Here is a 20,861-nt window from a genome sequence, read left to right as displayed (position 1 = left end):
ACTTTGGGAAAATGTTATTGCTTAGTAATTCTCAACACTATTCTTAGTTACAAATTTCAGAATGTAAATGGAACCATAATCTCTGGAGATTTCTGAGTCACATGGCATGATCGATATTAGAAAACAATAGAAATGCTTCCTTTCAACCCAGCCAGTGCATCAAAACTGTAACATGCATGTACCTGAGGCGCCGGGACGCAAACCCAGGACATCGTGCACTCTAGGCATGTGTTCTACCACTGATCTACACTTCACCTTCAGGGGGTTCTTTTGTTACCATGGTTTTCTGTTTGTTTGTCTTTTGGTTTTGAAGGGGGAAGTTGGCTTTTGGGTTTTATTTTGTTTGGGGCAGGATCTAGTGCAGCCCAAATGGGCCCTGAACTCACTATGTAGCCAAGGGGGACCTGGAATTCCTGATCCTCTTGCCTCTACTTCCAGAATGTTAAGATACAGGCATATGCCACCACTCCTGGCTGCTTTGGGTTCTTGAGACAGGGTCTTGCTAGGTAGCCCAGGTGGCCCTGAGCTCATGGGTCTTCCAGTCTCTGCCTCGTGCTGAGATTACAGGCATGAGTCACTATGACTAATTGATTTTTTTTCTTAATGTAAGCAGAAAAATCAATTTAGTTCGGTTTTTTCAACAATCCTCTATTTAAAGGGAAAGGTAAATTAGAGATAGTATAAGGATCTAAATAAAAATTAAAATGTTTAGGATATCCATCCTGCATTATTGAATAAATTTAAAAATGCCCCCTCCCTTCTTTCTTAGTTTGCTTTTTTTTGTTCTTGTTTGCAGACAGGGTCATGCTAGGTGCCCAAGCTGCTCTTGAGCTTAGAGCAATCCTCCTGCCCCAGCCCTGCAAGTGCTCCGATCACAGGCAGAAACCACCATAGGTGACTCATCTTTTTTTTTTTTTCTCTTAGACCGTCTCTATAACAGTTAATACAAATTTTAATTCAACAAACTTTCAGAAGAAGTAGACATATATACTTAACTCTATTCATTGATAATAAAAATTTCTAGTCCAAAATAAAACTCTACATATAAAGGTGTCCAGTTTCACCCATCTGAAGGCCTTGAATGCAGACAGGTATGCACCCGGAGCGACGAGATGTCTACACCATATAAAAGGTGTCCCCTGAGGTCTTCCCGTGTCAGGAGATACCCACCTAAATACCCAATGATACATGACAAAGGTTTCCTAGTGCTTTTGCTTTTCAGTGGGCTTCCAGAAAGTTCGGCGTGTCTGTCTGCATCTGAGGAGAGAGAGAGAAACACGGGACAAGAAGTGAGGTGACTTCTTCTTCCTTTACCACACACCACAGAAATAAAAGGTGCAGGTGCGGGGGGGGGGGGGGGGGGGGGGGATGCAGACCGCCCACATGTTCCCACTCCTTCCTCTGGGTTGGAGGAAACTGTTTTGAGTTTCGGATCCCTACACTGAATGAGAGACTCAGGCCAGCGCTCACATGAAAGCCGTGTGGGTGCAGGTCACACACACACACACACACACCCCACGTGTGCTCACCTGAAAAGTGACGGAAACAGGCTTTCTTTTAGTTGTGACATTTCTACATTACGATAGGAAAAGACTCACAGTACACTCAGGGTGGGGGCCAGTCCTAATGTGAGATCTGGCTTGGGAAAAACAACAACAAACAACAGTAGTGATGCAACACGGTCAGCCACCCTCGGCTTAGCTGGCGTGGGCCCCTCTGGGAAGCCCTGACCTATCTTGACAAAATGCAATTCCATTAGATGGCAGCCTGGTAAAGTCATTTGGTTCTATCACTATCCTGTTCCTTGGGCTGAGGTCTTAAAGGTCCCTATGAGCATCCGTCAGTCACACTGAGGGCAGACACTGGCCACTAAGCGTCCATCCCCTCCCATCCTATCCTGAGATATTTCAGAAGAGGAAGTAAAGCATACAACACGAACACCATACTTGAAAGGAGCGGCCATTAGGAAAGGGTCAGCGTAACCCTACCACAGCGAAGAGCTGAGGACAACACGGCTTGAAGGGACAAAAGAAAACGTGGACGGGAACTTTTAAAAATCAGCCAAGCACATCAGTGGCTTGTGTATGCTTTGCCCCGTCTCCAGATGTGGGACAAACACGTCCTCCGGGATTTCTGATCCTACTGGGATTGTTTCCTTTTGCGAGCTGAGACTACTCTTAGGCGCGTGCGCACACGGAAGGTGACTTTGCCGTCCATAGGTCTTCTGTGCATGTCGCATCAAAACACACAGCTCTTCAATTTGGAACCTCAAATAACTTAAAAATTGACTTTGTCATGAGCACGAGTCCTTTTTCATCAAGGAAATGTGTTTTGTTTTTTTTTAAAAAACTATTAAACAGATGGTGGAAATAGCATTAAAAAAAAAAAAAGACATTAAAATAGGGAAAGCACATGCTGCAGGTAGCTTGGAAACACCAGGAATCTGAGCCAGCTCCCCAAGCACTGTTTACCTATTATGCAACCAATTGCCAACTATAAATGGTCCCATTTCTCCCCTTCACTCAGGTGACCACCTTTGGAAGAGTTGCTAAGTTGTGAAGTTTTTCACCTGTTACTGAATCATAATGACGATAAAGGCAGAATTAAGCACATTTTTAACAAGCATATTAAGAAACACAATCTAAATAAAGATCAGAAATGGTCCAAACCCTGCACGGATCCTGCACCACGGGTCAAACCACTGAGCATGAACACCAAAGTTCCTTCTTCAGAGGACTACTGTGCCTCAAATACTAGTCATGTTTGGAAAAGAGACGAGAGGAAATGTTTTCATTTTTTTTTGTTTTCTTCTTCGTTAATTCAAGGAGCTTGAGTGAATCATCTTGGTAAACTCCTCAGCATTTTGCACAAAGGCATTCTTCATTGTCCTAGTGACAAGATAAACTTTGCCCTTCAGTCTGCAAGAACACCAGGAAAACTGTCAACGTGGCTACAACTGACAAACACCGGGACATTACCATCACTCTGACAAGAAGCAGCAAAGGCATCAAATATGGTCGCCGGCACCGTACCAACTGGGTTCACTTTGAACTACAGCAAACTGCCTCTAGTTTCTTACACTGGTAGCACCAATTATGTGGTATTCCCAGGGAAAGTGTACAAGTCCCCTCTGGAGATCAAAGCCCTCTAGCAGGACCCATATTTCACAAATAAGTCTATTTTTAAAAAATGAGTTGGTGTTGAGAGTTATCAGTCAATTACAAAAAAAAAAAATTAGGATAAGAAGTGCTAAGGTAGACCTAGCTTTGCTCTAATATGAGAAAAAAAGCAGCCATTCAGTAGGAGAAACACAGGAATGTTCACAAACCGGATTATCTGATCCACATTGCTGTAATCCTGGTCTACAGGCCAGGCTACACCAAGTTTTGTGCCCCCTTGTCTATCCTTGATCCCCAAAATGACTCGCCATCTCTAGTTCAACAGAGAGGGGGCATAACAAGTGTGTGGAGAAAAGAAGCAGCTGAGGGCTGCCCATAGGAGCCAGAGGGAATCAAAACTGCCCAGAGACGGTGGCAGAATCTCACTCGGTCCCTGACTGGGCCCCAAGCTCATTTCTTTAGATTCCTACAGCAGAACCTATATTCCTTTGAGGTAAACATATAAAATTATCAATACTTTCATGACAGTTTTTGACCCTTTCTCTAATGTTTTGGAAATACTGGGGGTGGAGGGAGATTATAAAATAGAAAAGCTGCAGCCAGGCGGCGGCAGCGCACGCCTTTAATCCCAGCACTCGGGAGGCAGAGCCAGGTGGATCTCTGTGAGTTCGAGGCCAGCCTGGTCTACAGAGCAAGATCCAGGACAGGTACCAAAACAACACAGAGAAACCCTGTCTTGAAAAACCAAAATAATAATAATAATAATAATAGAAAAAGAAAAGCTGCAAAATGGATTAACTAAAACGCATAAACAAGGGCTGGGAAGATGGTTCAGTGGGTAAGAGTGCTTGAGCCCCAAGTATGATACCCTGAAATTTCGATTCTGTAATCCAAGCGTGCCCCGAGGGGGAGATGGGAGATAAAGGCAGGGGAATCTCCGGGCGCTCCAAGGTCAGCCTGGTTTATGAAACGCTGTCTCAAATGAGATAGGCAAGGGCTGACAGCTGAAGACTGTCCTATGACCTCCACAGATATGTTCTGTGTGTGCCTGCACCTCACTCTCTACATGAATAACCACACACACACAGAGCAAAATTAATAATATACATATGTATGATGTGGGCTTTCAAGATCTCTGTCCAATAAAACCATCCACAGAATTTGCTTAAACACAGGACTCAGGTTCTATAAAACAGGTTTTGACTGAAACATTTAGCTGGGTGCGGTGGCACTTTAATACCAGCCCTTTTGAGGCAGAAGCAAGTAGATCTTTGTGAGTTCGAGGCCGGCCTGGTCCACATCGAGACTATGTCACGCACACAAAATAATGACGTTTGGAAAATACAACACAGACAAAGTCAAAGACAAAATGGGAGGGGGGAGTATGTGCATCACAGATCTCGAAGTGACCTCGCTAAGACCAAAGTTTCCACGCACCAGGAAGACGGCTAATAGAGAACGAAAGGGCAAAAACAGTTGACAGGAAATACACACTGCCTTCAAATCCTTGCAGTGATTTTCTAAGTCACCAGCAATGCAAAATGGAAGCTAGTAGCTCTGCCTGCCTCATGTACCGCCTGGCTGAGGGGGTCAAAGCTGGGTAACCTCTCTGCCAAAGTTCTTGAGAGCTGGGCATTCATTCACTCAAGACAGTCGTTGAGAATATAAACTGGGTTTTCAGAAGACAACTGGGTAACGGATATTAAAAATCAAAATGCAATGTGACAGTGGTTACATCTGAAGAACACATCAAGAAGGAAAAAGGTTATGTGATTTGGAACCAATGCATCGCTCACAAAGAAAAACATTTTAAGGGCCAGAGAGACAGCATAGCAGTTACAAGCACTTGTTACTCTTGCAGAGGACCTAGGTTTGGTTTCCAGAACCCACACTGTTGCTCAAAACCTTCTGTACCTCTAGGTCCTGGGGATCTGACCCCTTCTTTTGACTTCCATGTGTCAGACATACATGTGGTACACATACATGCACACAGGCCAAACACTCATACACATAAGTAAGTTTAAAATTTAAGTAACCATTCAAGAACAAATTCCGATTAAAGGCAAACACTACCAAAAATTGGAAGAGGATCAGGCCTAGATAGTTCTCTCCTGCTGCTTTGGAGCTTGGAAATTCAGGAAAGTTTGAGCAATTGCTAACTGTAAAACAAACAAACAAACAAAAACTCCAAAAAACCCTCCCCATGTGACAAATATCTCAAGAAATGGGGTCTGAGCCAGGCAGCGTTGGCGCATGCCTGTGATCCCAGCATTCGGGAGGCAGAGCCAGGCAGATCTCTGTGAGTTCGAGGCCAGTCTGGTCTACAGAGCGAGATCCAGGACAGGCACCAAAACAACACTGAGAAACCCTGTCTCGAAAAACCAAAAATGAAAAAAGAAAAAGAAAAAGAAATGGGGTCTTAGATGCTTTCAAAGTTGAATTCACATCTTCAAACAGAAAAAAAAACCTCTTCAAGAGACACAAAGTAACTTCATGATGGAATTGCAGCCGGTGTAAGAACTCAGAACTTACTCATCTCTGCAAGCTAACAAGGTGACAGGCAAGTGACCAGGACGTGCTCTTCTAGAGTGCAGCCATGTCTCTGAAATGCTGCTGATGACCCTTAAGTTAGCTTCAGTGTGAGGATTCTGAATGTCAAGTGTCGATACTCCTGTCTCAGGTTTTAAAATAGTTTTGGTATGTGCATATGTATTCTATATACTTGTGTTTTTGTTTTGAGATAGGGTCACTATGTAGCCCAGGCTGGCCTCAAAGGAGTAGCAATCCTCCTGCCTCTGCCTCCTGAGTTCTGAGATCACAGACACCTGCTGGGAGGTTTATTTATTTAATAGGAAATACATTCCATAATAGATGAACAATGGAATAAGTCTCACCCCATTTTCCCCTGCCTCCCACTTAACCCTCCCACAGCGACTATTACTTCTTGCAAAATCCCATTTACAATATTGCAAACCTTGGTGCATGTTCCTTGATGAAAAGAAAAGGCTGATGAGTATTCCCTTACCCAATCAAAAATGCCCGCTTAAAATAGGGATTACCTACTGAGACAGGCTCTTAGGTGATGGACCCTGCTACCCAGGCCCTGCAAGCTCAGCAGCTTCCCTCTTCTGCATCCTAATGCCCTGAAGCCCCGGCAACATGGGCTACGGTGCTGTGCAGAGGGAGCTGCTTTCCTTTTCAACACTATTGGTTATTCCACATGTATTCATCGCAGCTCTATTCTTCAGTACCTTTAGAATTACAAGCTTCCATCCTATCTGAAAGTACATCAGGACTGTATCAGTGACCCTTGTGCTTTAGAACACTGCCTTGGAGAAACCAAGGAAAACTTATGGGGAAAACACATGCACATGCACACACACATAAACACACATACACACACATTTACACATACAGACACACTCACACACACACACACACATATACACATACACACTCACAGAGACACACACATGCCCATACAATACAGATACACATACATACCACACACATGCCCACACAATACAGACACCACACACACACACACACACACACACACACACACACACACACACACGGCTATTCATTTCCAATGGATCAGGGTTACTCACAGTTCATCACACTACAGAGTTGAGATAAAAACACCTACTGAAGAGGTTATAACAGAGTACAGATAGCCATGAAGAGGTGACATAAAAATCAATTAGATGCTAGGAAAAGCATTCAGGAAGTACATGGTGAGCAACACTGAAATTTCAAGTCGTAAGGTAAAACTGTTTTAAAAGTGTGATTCTCTGTGTACTTTGATAAAGATAAACACAAAATAGAAGAAAATAATAAAGTTCTTTTTTGTTTGTTTGTTTGGAATTTCATCACAGCAAACGACTGTTCTTTCATTATTATTTTCCATGTACTTGAACAAGCAGAATATAGACACTTTAAATCTATTTTTAGGAGCATAGACCTTCAATGGACAGGAGATTAGAATGGACTGACACAAAAACACAGTTCATTCAAGAATGATCGGAGCAAAGCTGATGTGCAAACACACTGAGAATCAACCACGAGCCAAAGGCAGAAGCGGCCTCACTGCGGCCAGTTATCACTGGCGGCTTCTCCTCCATTCATCAGAAATGAAGATGACACTGGACCCCGGCCAACTATGAGGAGCAAATTCCGTTCATTTCCTGTCTCACGCGTTTAAATTACCCCCTTCAAGAAATTATATAGAAATAAGATGTGCTTAAAATCAGCTAAACAGTTTGGGTGGATATATTTAATTTCCAGTCCCTTAAAATGAGAGAAAAAACCAATTCTCTGAACTCATAAATGTCAGGACAGAACCAAAGGCAAGCCTAAATTTTCAAACATACAGGACATAACACCACGGATTCCCTCCACGTGGGAGACTGAGTGCTCACTCTTCTTATGGGCTTTTTACCTTTAAGCTTAAAAATCTTTCAACTTTCTGTTGAAAATTATCTTTGGAAATAAGAAGTTATTTTCCAGTCATTCCTTTTATGGGCATCCTCTTCAAATCAAAGTGGACATCTCGTAATAATATGCCTTTATGCTTTTGGTTTTTTGAGACAAGGTCTCATGTCACTTAGGCTGGTCTTGAATTCCCTATGTTGCCGAGGATGACTTTGAACTACTGATACTCCCGCCCCTACTTGCCCGGGGTTACAGGCACACAAGTGCCAACACACCCTGTTTCATAACCAATTTTTTATTTCATAGAAAAAGCACCTGAATAGCTTTAAGATTTTCCTACCTGTGAAGCCAACAGCCATTTTTTTTAAATCCTTTAGGGAGACATTGCATGGCTCTACCAGCCAAGTATGACTCCACAGCTAACACACATCATGTGTACGTTTTCAGATATGTGGCAATAAGAGAAGAGATCCCAGGTCAGGGAGATAACCTTTGTTCTAACAACAGCAACAGAAACATAAGCAAGACTGAAACGTGTTGGAAACAAGAGCCTGAGTCAGAGATGCTGCGAGATGATGGATGACTATGAAATGGAGACCAAAGTGGACGAAGAGATGCTCAACCACAATGAAAGCTGACTCTTCCAAATGTGTACGTTCAGGAAGTTTTCTTAAAGACCATTCTGAGATTTACTTAACATTTATTACGCTGTCTAACAAACACGGGGTTGGTTATGAAGCGTTCTTTTCTCTCGTCTGTATGATGACTGTAAAAGGTTCCTGGGAAGGTAAGAGGCTTGCCAAGACATACTGACTAGTCTAAATTAGTAAATTTTACTCAAACCTCATGAATCCTTAAGACAGGATCTCGCTGTCTCCTTAGGGAGTTTTATCCTAAGACCGACCTTTGGGTTTACACTACCCCACAGAGGCAAAAGTGCTTCGGTTAAGGTCCCTCCCGCTCCCACCTCCTGATTAGTTCTACTCTGAAAATTCACAGGGATTTCAGCGTTGTCTTTCAGGGTGGGATGATATAAATGGCAGCAGACAAGAACAATGTTTAAAAAACAAAAACAAAAACAAAAAAAAAAAAACAAAGGCTGTACACAAGAACTTATGTTTATTGCAAACGAACAAACGGAAAGAGCGCGAGGGAAAGAGAGCATGGTGAGAGGAGCGGAAACGTGTAAGGTTAAGAATTGAAAAGCGTCTTACATTCTGCCCTAATGGCAGCATAATTAATAGCAACAAACGGCCGTCTCGCTGCCTGCCGCAGCCGCAGGGTGTTTTTGCAGACCTGACGAGCAATTTTTGTGAAATATGTAGTATGGAGGAAGAAAGCTTGGCGGGTCTTCACCGCAGACTTGGGGCTCCCGGTGTTCCGGACCGGCATGCCTTGCATGGCCTGCCGGGACAGGTGGCTTCTCACGCGTGGGTCCTGCAAGTGCGGAAAACAACGGGATTTACAGAGGAGAACTCGCCCGAGCACACGGCCGTTTGCTATGATTCCACCGTGTTCAACCTCCTCGGAAGCACTGTAACTCGGGAACCTGCCCCTCGAAGGAAAAGCACGTGCACGTTTGCTAGGAATGCGGGAGTACGGCGTGGCAGCTCGCATGCACCGTCATTAAGAAGCTGACAGGGTGGGGCTGTGGGTTATTTGAGGAGTCCGGAGCTGGTGTCAGCTCGACAGAGACTAACTAGTCTCCCTTTGGTAGACACTGGTGCTTGACATCCTCAATCTATAAGGATTACTAAGGTCATCTTTCACTTAGTATCCACCCAAGAGCCCTTCTTGTCCTCCACGACATCCGAGGAAAGAGAACGTTTAATTCCCGTTTGTTATTTTATGTAATAAGATGTTTTCGACAGCATCTAAAGGTTACAAATTGTTTTCAAAACCAAGACTATTTGTAAGCGCTCTGCTGAGGCAAGCGCCTCCCACACACATTATTCTTTTGCTTGAATAATCTCAGAAGACCAATATTTTGAATACCTGAAAAAAATCCACCTTGTCTCCGCACCCACGTTCACACCCACCCTGAGTATGCAGTGCTGGGTTTAGCTCTAAAACTCAGCTTTGTTCATTTGTAAACTGCACGGCATCCCTGTTTCCAAGGAAGAAGCCAGGAACAGGAAAACATGGCGCTTTCCTCCCCGCCCCCTGCAAAGACTGCGCTCACGTACCTCTGCAGTAGGGCTGGGAGACTTCTGTTCTTCTGACTGGGTGGGCATTTTCAGACCGCCATACTTTTTCCAATACAGCCAACAGGTCGCACACAGTCTACACTGCATGTTAGGTGGGCCCCAGGAATACCACTGGTGAGACTGTATAGCTAGAGACAGGGAGGGGAAAGGGATGCTATGAGCTCCGTGCTCTCAAGGTGCTCAAGCCTCCGAGACACCCCGAAGCCACAGCTAGTTTACACACAGTGTCTTCTTCTTTCCCAAGGCTGGAGGCCAAGCGTGGAAGCATACACAGTGCACATGGGCATTCTTCAGCACTCGGAACACACTGAGCCGTTTGTTTCTGCCACATGTCAGTGTTTGTCACGTGTATTAAGAGAAGCTATTAGATGACACATCTTGATTTATGCCTTAGGCTGCTGAGATCTTGTTTTGTTAATTAAAAGTGATTTCATTATGTTCATGTCTAGAAATAAGTCTTCCGAAGGATGTTATTGTTAAGCTCCTCCGCACTGTTTAAAACCTGAACCGGGCCGGGCGGTAGTGGCGCATGCCTTTAATCCCAGCACTCGGGAGGCAGAGCCAGGTGGATCTCTGTGAGTTCGAGGCCAGCCTGGTCTACAGAGCAAAATCCAGGACAGGCACCAAAATTACACAGAGAAGCCCTGTCTCGGGGGGAAAACAAACAAACAAAACAAACAAACAAACAAACAAACAAAACAACCCCCCCCCCCCCCCGAACCGGATGGTTCAGAAGCTCTTGCAAGGATTAATAAGGTACTCAAGGGGAAATCACTGGTAAGTCAGGAGTCAAATAAAACCAGAAATCCGCCTGTTGTTCCCTTACTCAGGAAACAAAAACCTTACTTTAGAATTTCTCCCTATTTTAAATACAGAATGGCCCGAAGACTAGAAATCCCTATCAGGTGAGCACGTGCAGCTGACATGGCGTCAAGTTTAGTAAGGCCTGTCTCCAGCTGACTGACTGCTTGACTGGACACACGGCCTGTGTCAGGTTCTGCAGCTTAACCCTGTCCCTCCAAAAGCTTCCCAAGGTAGAGCCAGAGACAGGAGGGGGCAGCATGGTGGAGTAGTTAAAAACGCAGGCCGAGCATTACCCTAGCTCTGTGGACAAGCTTCCCCTGTACGTCGTCACCATCCGAGCAGAGCAATCAGCTAGCCCAGGAGGGCGTCCATTAAGGAATACCTCACAAACCGGCATGCAAAGGGACAGTCAGAGCTGGGGATGGATGGGTGGCAGAACGCGGGCTGGGCACGCAAGAGCCCTTGGTCTGATCCCTACGTCCACCCACCCCAAAAGAGCGACTCTTACATTTTATTGCCTTTATAGAATTCAGAATAATTCACACATTCATCATGTGCCACTCTTTTTTTTTTTCTTTTGGTTTTTCGAGACAGGGTTTCTCTGTGTAACAGTCCTGGCTGACCTAGAATACACTCTGTAGACCAGGATGGCCTCGAACTCACAGAGATCCGCCTGCCTCTGTCTCCCAAGTGCTGGGATTAAAAGCGTGGGCCTCCACTGCCCAGCCATCATATACCACTCTTGGAAGAGTCCTTTCAAAGAGAAGTCTACCCCTTTTCCTCATCTACTTAAAACAAACAAAGTTGACTTTTAAGACAGATTTTATTAAAACATTTTAATTACATGTATGTGCATATGAGTGCAAGTGTCCTTGGTGGCCAAAGGTGTTGGATCCCCTGGGGCTAAAGTTATAGGCAGTTGTGAGCCATCTGATGTGGGTGCTGGGAACCAAACTCAGGTCCTCCACAAGACCAGCGTGTGCTCTTAACCACTGAGCCATCTCTCTAGCCCTCCAAGTTAAATTTGTTCAAATACAAATAAGGACACCCCAGGTTGTCCCCTAGCCTCCACATCCACCTGCACACCCTCACATAGTGACATGCACACACAGAAGAAACATCACTGTGCTATGGTGGTACATGCCTGTGATCCAAACTCTCAGGAGGCTGAGGCAGGAGGATGGAGAGTTAGAGGCCAGCCTTGGCTTCATAAGGAGACCCTGCCTCAAAAACCCAACCAAAGCTGCGTAACAGAGAGGAGAGCTATTGTTGGTTGAGATTTTAAGTAAACATATACGGTGTCAACTACCATCAGATCACATCACTGACCCCTATAACACCAGGGCACACACAATAACCCTGCAAGCAGAGATAACTAGAGCAAGGCCTGAGGCCAAAAGCAAATATCACAGCATGGCATTTCCCCAACTGGTCCCTGGGAGCCTGAGGGCTGTAGCATTGGCTTGGCACACACCTGCCTCTCCTAAGGAAGTATCAAGCACATTTAATTTGCCAGAGGACACTGAGGAACTCCCAAAGGGGATTTGGTATGTATCACAGTACCATGGTTTGGGCTAAACTAATATAACTGCCCACGGCTAAGAAGAAAACACCTGCCAGCAAACACCGAGCCCGCAGAGGAAGCCAGAGCAAATGCACACCCACCTCACCTGCGTGGTGCAAGAGGACTCAGCGAATGAATGCCCCTTTGCTCCCAGCGGGAGACCGGGAGGGACACTCTGAGGAGACACCGCCTGCCTCTGTGCAGCAGTGACATGCTTTCTAGAAGCTTCTGGCCAGCCCCCCCCCCACCCCCACCCCCAGTGGAGGACGGCTCCCCACACTGAAGCAGGCACAGCCTCTGAGCAAACTCACCATAGCAGCTCTCACAGGCTCGCCCTGAGAGGGTGTTCTGGGGCTGGAACGTGGTCCCCACAGCTCCATTCACAGTGCCGGACTTGCCATTGCTGGTGGATATTTGGTTGGGATTTGGTTTGCTGCTTTCAATGAGACGTAAAGTGAAATGATAAAAATGATTTGTAGGACGAGGCAAAAAAAAAAAAAAATTAGTACCCCCCCTGCTAATTTACCCTCCCTAAAATACAAACAAATTCTTATTACATTTAGAGAAGAGACAGGCTGGCAAGAGCAGAGTGCTAAGAGGAACCCGAGGATGGCAGGCAGCGGAAGAGGACAAAGAGAGTGAAGCATAATGACAGACACGGACAGACGCCGGGATGGAGGAGCTCGGGACTTTGTACACTAACCTAAAAAATAACAGCAACAAAAACAACAATAACAAACACACACACAACACCCTGAAATGCATGGGCACACATGACCCCAGCAACTTACACGAGAGGGTGTATCGGGTGGAGTGATAAAAAAAATAAATAAAATGAAATAAAACCAAGGCACTCATTGATATCAAATAAAGCTATAAACAGCCACAGTGCCGGGCACTCTAAGGTAAAGGCGGCATCTCCTGTGTCCACACCAGGGCCATTTCTTCATAGCGCACTGTGAAGACAGGAGTCACTGGCTTCACCCTCATCATAAATCTTCCTGAGAAAATAACTTTTGGGTTGAATGAACTAAGCTAGAGGTAGTGCTGTGTGACTGGGGAAGCCCTGGCCCCGCTCCTGGTGGGGGTGACGCTGTGGCTTCTGCAGCGCACCAGAGGGGGGGTGGGGTGAAGCACAGATGTGGCTGAGCCATGCGGGGCCACCCTCCACCCTCAGCGGAGGGGCGCCTGTCCTAGGCTCAAGATAAAAACTCCTATTACGTTTGGAGTTTTATGAGGCAGATTAGCACTGAAAACGAGGACACCTTGGGGTCCACCCCCCTTCTATTTAAGAGAACACTTTTCGGAGGAAGACAAGACAGAAGTCGGAAGGCTAACTGCAAACTGATCAGACCCCGATAAGACTAGATGCAAACTCGTCAGAGACCGAGTCAGCACAGCCATAACCCTTTGAAATGCATAGCCCAGACATATCACGGCACTTACTGTGTAAACACAGCGGACAGCAGGCTGGTTCCCTGCTTAGAGCCGTGCCCGCGGACACTGCACGGCTGCATGCACAGGGCACATCATTTAGCAAATACCGATTCAAGGACTAGTAAACAGAGAGCTGCCACACAAGGGCTTCCTTAGGGAGGACCTTTCATCTCGGTTACACAGTGAGACGCTGACTCGAATGAATGAATGAATGAATGAATGAATGAATGAATGAATGAATGAAACAGAAGGGTTTCGTTGTTGTTGTTTAATTTTGTTCTTTAGAACACAAAGAAAAGAAGCCGGGCCAAGCATGGTGGCGCACGTCTTTAATCCCAGCACTCAGAGGAGGAGGCAGAGGCAGGCAGATCTCTGTGAGTTCCAGGCCAGCCTGGTCTACACAGTGAGTTCTAGGACAGTCAGGGCTATGTCGAGAGAGACCATGTCTCAAACAAGAAAAGAAGTGGTTCAGAGACACTAAAGTCCCCACAGAGGTGTAACATTTCCAAATGAAGAGAAATCCGCCGTGGAGCAGTTGAAGCGATGCTCCCACTACTTGAATTCAGGCCAAAAGTTCCCCAGAAATATGGAAACTTAGCATTTCAATGCAGGGCTCAATATCTGAGTCTAAGAAGAGCCCATGCTGGCCTGGAGAGAGGGCTCAGCAGTTAGGAGCACTTGCTGCTCTTGCAGAGGACCTGCGTTTGATTCCTAGCACCCCCGTGGTGGCTCACAACCATTCATAACTCCAGTTCCAGGGCACCTGATGCCCTCTTCTGACCTCCCTGGACCCCAGGCACACACACGATACACAGACATACAGGTGAGAAAAATGCTTATACACATAAAATACATAAATAAATCTAAGAGGACTGCTGTGGGATGGTCTGTATGTCAAATTGCTCTGATTGGTCAATAAATAAAACACTGATTGGCCAGTGGCCAGGCAGGAGGTATAGGCGGGACTAACAGGGAGAAGAATTGAGAGAACAGGAAGGCGGAGGGAGAGACTGCCAGCCACCGCCATAACAAGCAGCATGTGAAGATGCCGGTAAGCCACGAGCCTCGTGGCAAGGTATAGATTAATGGAAATGGATTAATTTAAGCTGTAAGAACAGTTAGCAAGAAGCCTGCCACGGCCATACAGTTTGTAACCAATATAAGTCTCTGTGTTTACTTGGTTGGGTCTGAGCGGCTATGGGACTGGTGGGTGACAGAGATTTGTCCTGACTGTGGGCCAGGCAGGAAAACTCTAGCTACAGAGGATGAAGAGCTGAAGCTGTCTTCGGTTGAGGTGCCCGGAAGAGGACAGGGATCACAAACACAGTTAGCTGTGCAGACTGGCCCAGGAAACCGCCTGACCGAGCAAGCCACTGTTTGGAATCACAGTGACTACTGCAGACCTGAGTATCCCTGAGGATAGCCACCCAAAGACTAAACCAAGGGCCCCAAGAAATGCTTATGGAGACACTCCATCAAACGGCCCTTCCTTTGATCCACCCTCCCTCATCTATGCTCCGGCTTCCCACCATCTCTGGCCTCCTGGAGCATTTTGGACATATCATTCTCCTCCCTGGACCCCCCTCAAATTACTGTTTACACATAGTGGGAGTCATGGTTGTGAGGCACCATGTGGGTGCTGGGAATCAAACCCAGGTCTTCTGCAAGCACAGTCAGTGCTCTGAACCACTGAGCCAGCTCTCCACCCCAACACTGGCTCTTCTTAGGCTCAGATATTTAGTTGTGATCTTTTCCCATTGGATAGCTTCTCCCTCTGCCATTAGTTTGTCTCTGTGAGCCGTTTCCGCCACCCCACAACATCACAGTGACTTCCACATCACTGACTTCCTGGTCACACTTCACCAGCATCCCGCAATGCTCATCTCGCTTCCTCCTTGAAACACACCCTGCCTCTCAGCTCCCACGACTCACTGGGCCAGCCATTTGCAGCTGTGAGACACTATTTGCTCTATAAACACTGAATTTATCCCTGCAAAGTCCCTTTCTGGTTACTCTCCCTCAGAGATTGAACCTGTGATTTGAAGTGGATCGCCGTGTACTGTGAAGCTCACAGTGTGCCTCTAGCCTAACCCTTTCCCCTGAGGGTAAGATCAGTACGTTTAACGTGCTGCACACATACCCACTATCCCTTTTTGAGAGAACAAACTCCAAATGGCCTAACCTAATACTACGCCAGCATTTCTGAGCTTAGTGACCGGCAGGACAATCCACCTAATGGTGGACTCAAACTTGGCATGCCAAAGCCAGTCACCTCCTAGCACAGCATCATTTCCAGAGCCCTTTTAAGGTCAAGCTGGGTCACTTCTCCTCCTGAGAACCTATAACTGGTCTCCTCACAGATACGTTACTGCTTCCGGGATCCACGTTCCAAATGCAACCTGCGATCTTTTTCAAGACCATGATACACCTTCCTCCACACTTCATGTGATGGGCACCCCATACTGCCTGCCCTCCCCCCATGGCTGGCTGGCTACTCTTCCCACACTGCCATGCCATCTTTCTCTGGGCTCCTCAACTCTGCCCAGCCCTGTCCCAGCTCAGGACATCACTAGACTATAAACAGCATTGGCTGTTGAGTACCTCTGCCGACAGCAGAGTCCACCCATACCACCTCAGAGACTACTCACCCCTCACCCCTCAAAGCTATCTTCTTGGTCACTGTTCTCAGCACACACGGTCTGTACCGTATGCCTCAGGGGGCAGCCCACCTTGTAAACCTTCTACCCCCAGTACCAACACAAGGCTTTCACTGTCGGAGACTGTAGGACACTGCCAGGCTCAAAGCAGGACAGAGAAAGAGAATTCTATTAAAAAACAACAACATTCTATTTCAGAATTAACTTGGAAATTCACTGAAGGACTCAGATTTACATACAACTCCATAACTCAGCTTATTTTCAAACAATGCATAGGATGCACATTTTTTTTTTTTAAATGAGTATGATTAGAAATTGCTTGTTCTCCAAGGATCACTTAAATCAGGATGTAGAAAACTTTTCTCGTAAAGGGCTCAGTAGTGAAGAAGTTCAGGTTTGGGGGTAATACAGTCACAACCACTAAATCCTGCGCCTGTAGTGCAAAAGCAGTTTTGGACAATACGTAACAAACAGGCCTGTGCGCCAGTGAAACTTATCTACAGCCAACAGGTGACAGCTGAGATTTTATCCTGACTAGTGTTGGGTCCCTGACTCGGATAAAGACACCAAAGCCAATGAAAGCTGAATACAATCATTGGGCCACTGAGTCTCAGTAGGCTGGATGCTCTCTCTGAGGTGTCAGCACTGTGAGGCATGGGAAGGCTGCTTCACAAGAAGCTCATACTTTGAGTCAGTGTTCTCTTTGTGGAATGACACATTTAGAATTCGTAAATTAAATATATAATTTTAAAGGACCTCAAAAAGACCCTGCAGAAGAAATAAGGATAATTATGGGATGAGTAAATTCCAGTTTTAAAAAAGTAAACCAAAGTCAAGCGTAGTAGCGCACACCCTTGATCTAGGTGCTTGGGAGGCAGAGGCAGGTGGGTCTCTGAGTCTGAGGCCAGCCTGGTCTACATAGTGAATTCCAGGACAGCCAGGGCTACATAGTGAGACCACATCTTAAAAAAACAATCTCTCCACACAAACCAAAGAAAAACCAACAAAAAAATAACAACTAAACCAGTTGTTTATGTATACACATCTTAAGGTAAAAGATTATTATGAAGGATCACAATTTATTGTCCATGATGCCTCCAATACGTAAAAACAAGTATCATGCAATATACCCAACTCCGGCAAAGAAAAACCTATACAAAATGGCTGTATTTAGCTCAAACAATCTCGGGGCAGCAGGGAGACAGCTGTGGTAAATTTGAGTGACCAAATCTAAGACTTCCACAACAGAAGAGGGCGATGCACGTAAAACAGCGAATAAACCACGAAACTGACATTTCACCTGTAAGGCCAAAAGACAGAGGGAGAATGCTGGGCCCGGGAAACCATCAAAACCCACTGACAGTTTACAAAGGCAACAGTGTAAGTCCTCAAGGAGCCGCCCAAGCACTACACCTCAGAGGGGGATGCACAGGAACCAAGCAGCACTCCTCCTGCAGCGCAGAGGCATCCAGAGTGCCACCTCTATGGAGCAGAGCTTGCTTCTCTCGCTGGGAAATCTGACACTTAATACAAGAACAACAGGCGGCCTCGCTGACCTCTGACCCTTCTGCTGGGCTACTCTGGGTCCTGTCACCCATTCTTTTCTTTCCAAAGTCATTGCCGTGGGACAATAGAAAACAACTTCGGGGCTTTGAGGAGGAGGAGAAAGGTAAGACACACGAAGAAATTCAGGTTTGCCGCGTTGAGTGAATGGCATGTTTGGAAGGACAGGATTGGGAGCGGGGTAGATATTCCATAAGAGCAGTTACTTACTAAGTTGGGATATACACTTGTTTCAGCTTGCTCTCGGCTTCTGCTGCTTTTAGACGTTTCTAATTTGAAAGATGGACAAAACATTTTACATGAAATGCATACTATTTATTAACATCCCATAGCCTTAAAAACACAAGAACAGAAACATTACAGCACAATTCATTCTTAAGAGTTCTCTCATATACACGTTCTAAAGCTTCAGTAACGTAAGAACATCATTAGCTTCTAAACTACAGAACTGTAAGCACACATAGATTCTTAAAGTAAAGCAATAAAAAGCCCCACTTCGCGATCTTCTATGAGGGAACTAAAGAGTACTTGTGTGTGTGTGTGTGTGTGTGTGTGTGTGTGTGTGTGTGTGTGTGTGTGTGACTGAACCTGGGGCCTCACACATGCTAAGCACATGCTCTACCATTGGGCCTCATGTCAGCTCTCAGAGGACATTAACAACCACCATCCTTACTTTAGCAAATGCAGTTTACTATTTTAGTTCTTGTCTTTCTAGCAGGAATATGCGCACATATACTGTCCCATCACCAGCACACACATACACACACACACACACACACTCCAAACAAACAAACAAAAAACAAAAACTTTGCTTTTAGAAAAATTAAGTATTTTAGATAGTTTCTAAAATCCATGCAAGAGGAAGTGACTGGAGTTATTCTAAATAAAATTCAATAAAGTTTTACCCTCAAACGATGAACCATACGTAGTAACTGTGAGTTCTGAGACAGGGTTTGGCTTTGTAGCTAGACTGACCTGGAACTCACTACTGTGTTGTCCAGCCTTTCCTCAAACTCCCAAGTGTGGAGATTACAGGTGTGCACCTCTACACCTGGCTCTGTAGTAACTTTACACCTTGGCTGAACTCACAGAACGCTGTACTGAAGCCCACCAGGGGCCAAATGCAGGGAAAGAGTGGGAAGGAGAATACGTCGTCAGCTCTAGATCCTGATCAATGTAAAAATAAAAGCCAACAGAAACGGGGAACAGTGCCCGGTCACTGTCCCCAGAGAGACTACAAACCCACCCTCCAGTTGCCCAACCAGATGAAAACAAAAATGTCCAGGGGCAACTCGAAACTTGACCTGGAGTCAACATTTCGGGAAAATCATCTTTTAACCGTCCTTAGGGCCGCGCCTGTGCCTTCTTCTGGGGACACTTCCTGACTTGAACGGCACAGGTTTGTATCACAGTTGTTTCAAACACGCACTTTCTGGATTACATATGGTGTTGGCACTGGGAACTGTTCAGTACGCTGTAGACTCCTATTCACTATTCACGACCACGGCAACTCCTGGCACTTGAGAGCCGGCCTTCAAATGCATGGGTACCGCATCCAGTACCTGCCACGGCGCCGCTCGCACACGTAGGCAAATGCTGTCTGTTTTTAATCTTAGCCTTGTTCTGCATGTGACTGCGGGAATCTAAAACAGGCACTCACTGAGGCCATTTCAGAAACATGCCTTTCCCCAAAGGTAGATTTTTTTCAAAATAAGTAACTAAGAGCTACATGAATTTAGGACACTTGGAAAAAATTCAACAATTAGATAGTTCTCTACTGTTGAATGACTTTGGAGCAGAAAGCATCAATTTACAAAGACTAAAGCTACCATACCCAGGCTTGGTGGCACACACCTGCAATCCCAGCCCTCTGGAGGCCGAAGCAGGAGGAACTCAAGTTTAGGAACAGCCAGGGCTACCCAGCCTGAGCTACCCAGTCAGGGCTACCCAGCCTGAGCTACCCAGCCAGAGCTACCCAGCCTGGGCTACCCAGCCTGAGCTACCCAGCCAGAGCTACCCAGCCTGAGCTACCCAGCCTGAGCTACCCAGCCTGAGCTACCCAGCCAGAGCTACCCAGTCTGAGCTACCCAGCCTGAGTTATCCAGCCTGAGCTAACCAGTGAGACCCTGTCTCAAAATGACAACAAATGTCTTACAATTAAGGTCAAAAGGTCAGGGGAGGACTGGGCATGTAGCTCAGTGGCAGGGTGCCTACCTACCACATACAAGGCCCTAGGTGTGCTCCCTACCATTTGGAGAGGGGACCTCAAACGGGGTGGGGGGAGTGGGGAGGGGCGCTAGAGCTTGTGGAACCGATCCACAAAAATGTCACTTAAGGAGGGTTCAGAAAGCATAGCCATATCTGAATTTGTAAGGCTGATGGCCCCAGGCTCAATTCTCCATCCAGAAGAACATATCGTCCAAGGGGTTCATGACAGGGCTGTATTTCTAGTAAACCCCACTTGTTGCAGAGATGGAGGCCCAGTCACAGAAGGGAAACAAGGCCTCTCTCTCTAGCCACGTCTCTCTCTATCACCATTCCCAAGTCGTCACGAAAACGAACGCTGAGAACAGTGAACTATCGAGATGAAAACATCAACACCCTAAAGGCACGAAACGGTGGAATTTAAAGCAGGCTGGGGAAGGTGAGGCGGGTTCGGGGTTGGTACCAGCTGTGATGCAAGGGTGCGGGTGGGGCAGGGTTACCTGCTGCACGTATCTGTCAGTAGTTTTCCACATGTAATAATATTCAATGATGCTGGTCAAGGACTTCCACGGGAGCTGAAAGACATTTAAGAGGATAATGAAAACGACCTATGGCACAAAGGGTTTCCCTTCACAACCGCTTCTTTCAAATGACGTAGCAAGGGTCTGCATATTAGGCTCATTCTAGAAAAAAAAGAAAAAACTTTTGCAAAAATAAACAAAAATAATTAATTCTTAGCAAAAAGTATACGCTATATCTAATAAGAGATCCAATCCAATGCATGCATTCCATTTCGCATCAGTTTGATAAAAAATTATAAACCTCATCGCTGGGAATATCTCCTGACTTACTCAGGAAAGTTTCTAGCCCC

General features: G+C 45.9%; 1 protein-coding gene across 7 annotated transcripts in view; it reads right to left on the bottom strand.

Annotated features, from left to right (window-relative positions):
• The window catches only part of Mta3 (metastasis associated 1 family member 3), a 126,826-nt gene that overhangs the window by 22,208 nt on the left and 83,757 nt on the right, over positions 1–20,861 (bottom strand). For 5 of the 7 annotated variants that reach the window (XM_052746422.1, XM_052746418.1, XM_052746423.1 and 2 more), the window contains exons 10-15: positions 20,491–20,565; positions 17,996–18,054; positions 12,440–12,564; positions 9,740–9,888; positions 8,768–8,990; positions 1,171–1,257 (exon numbers count right to left, since the gene is read on the bottom strand). In XM_052746422.1, coding sequence (XP_052602382.1) covers positions 1,171–1,257; positions 8,768–8,990; positions 9,740–9,888; positions 12,440–12,564; positions 17,996–18,054; positions 20,491–20,565 — 718 coding nt within the window. The remainder of the gene's footprint in view (positions 1–1,170; positions 1,258–8,767; positions 8,991–9,739; positions 9,889–12,439; positions 12,565–17,995; positions 18,055–20,490; positions 20,566–20,861) is intronic. The other 2 variants (XM_052746425.1, XM_052746420.1) reach the window with 1 other exon arrangement.

This window comes from Peromyscus californicus, unplaced genomic scaffold, assembly GCF_007827085.1.
Source record: "Peromyscus californicus insignis strain IS unplaced genomic scaffold, ASM782708v3 Scaffold_1__1_contigs__length_55948999, whole genome shotgun sequence".
Classification (NCBI taxonomy): domain Eukaryota; kingdom Metazoa; phylum Chordata; class Mammalia; order Rodentia; family Cricetidae; genus Peromyscus; species Peromyscus californicus.
Note: the sequence above shows the minus strand (reverse complement) of the source record. Positions and strands in the feature narration are given on the sequence as shown.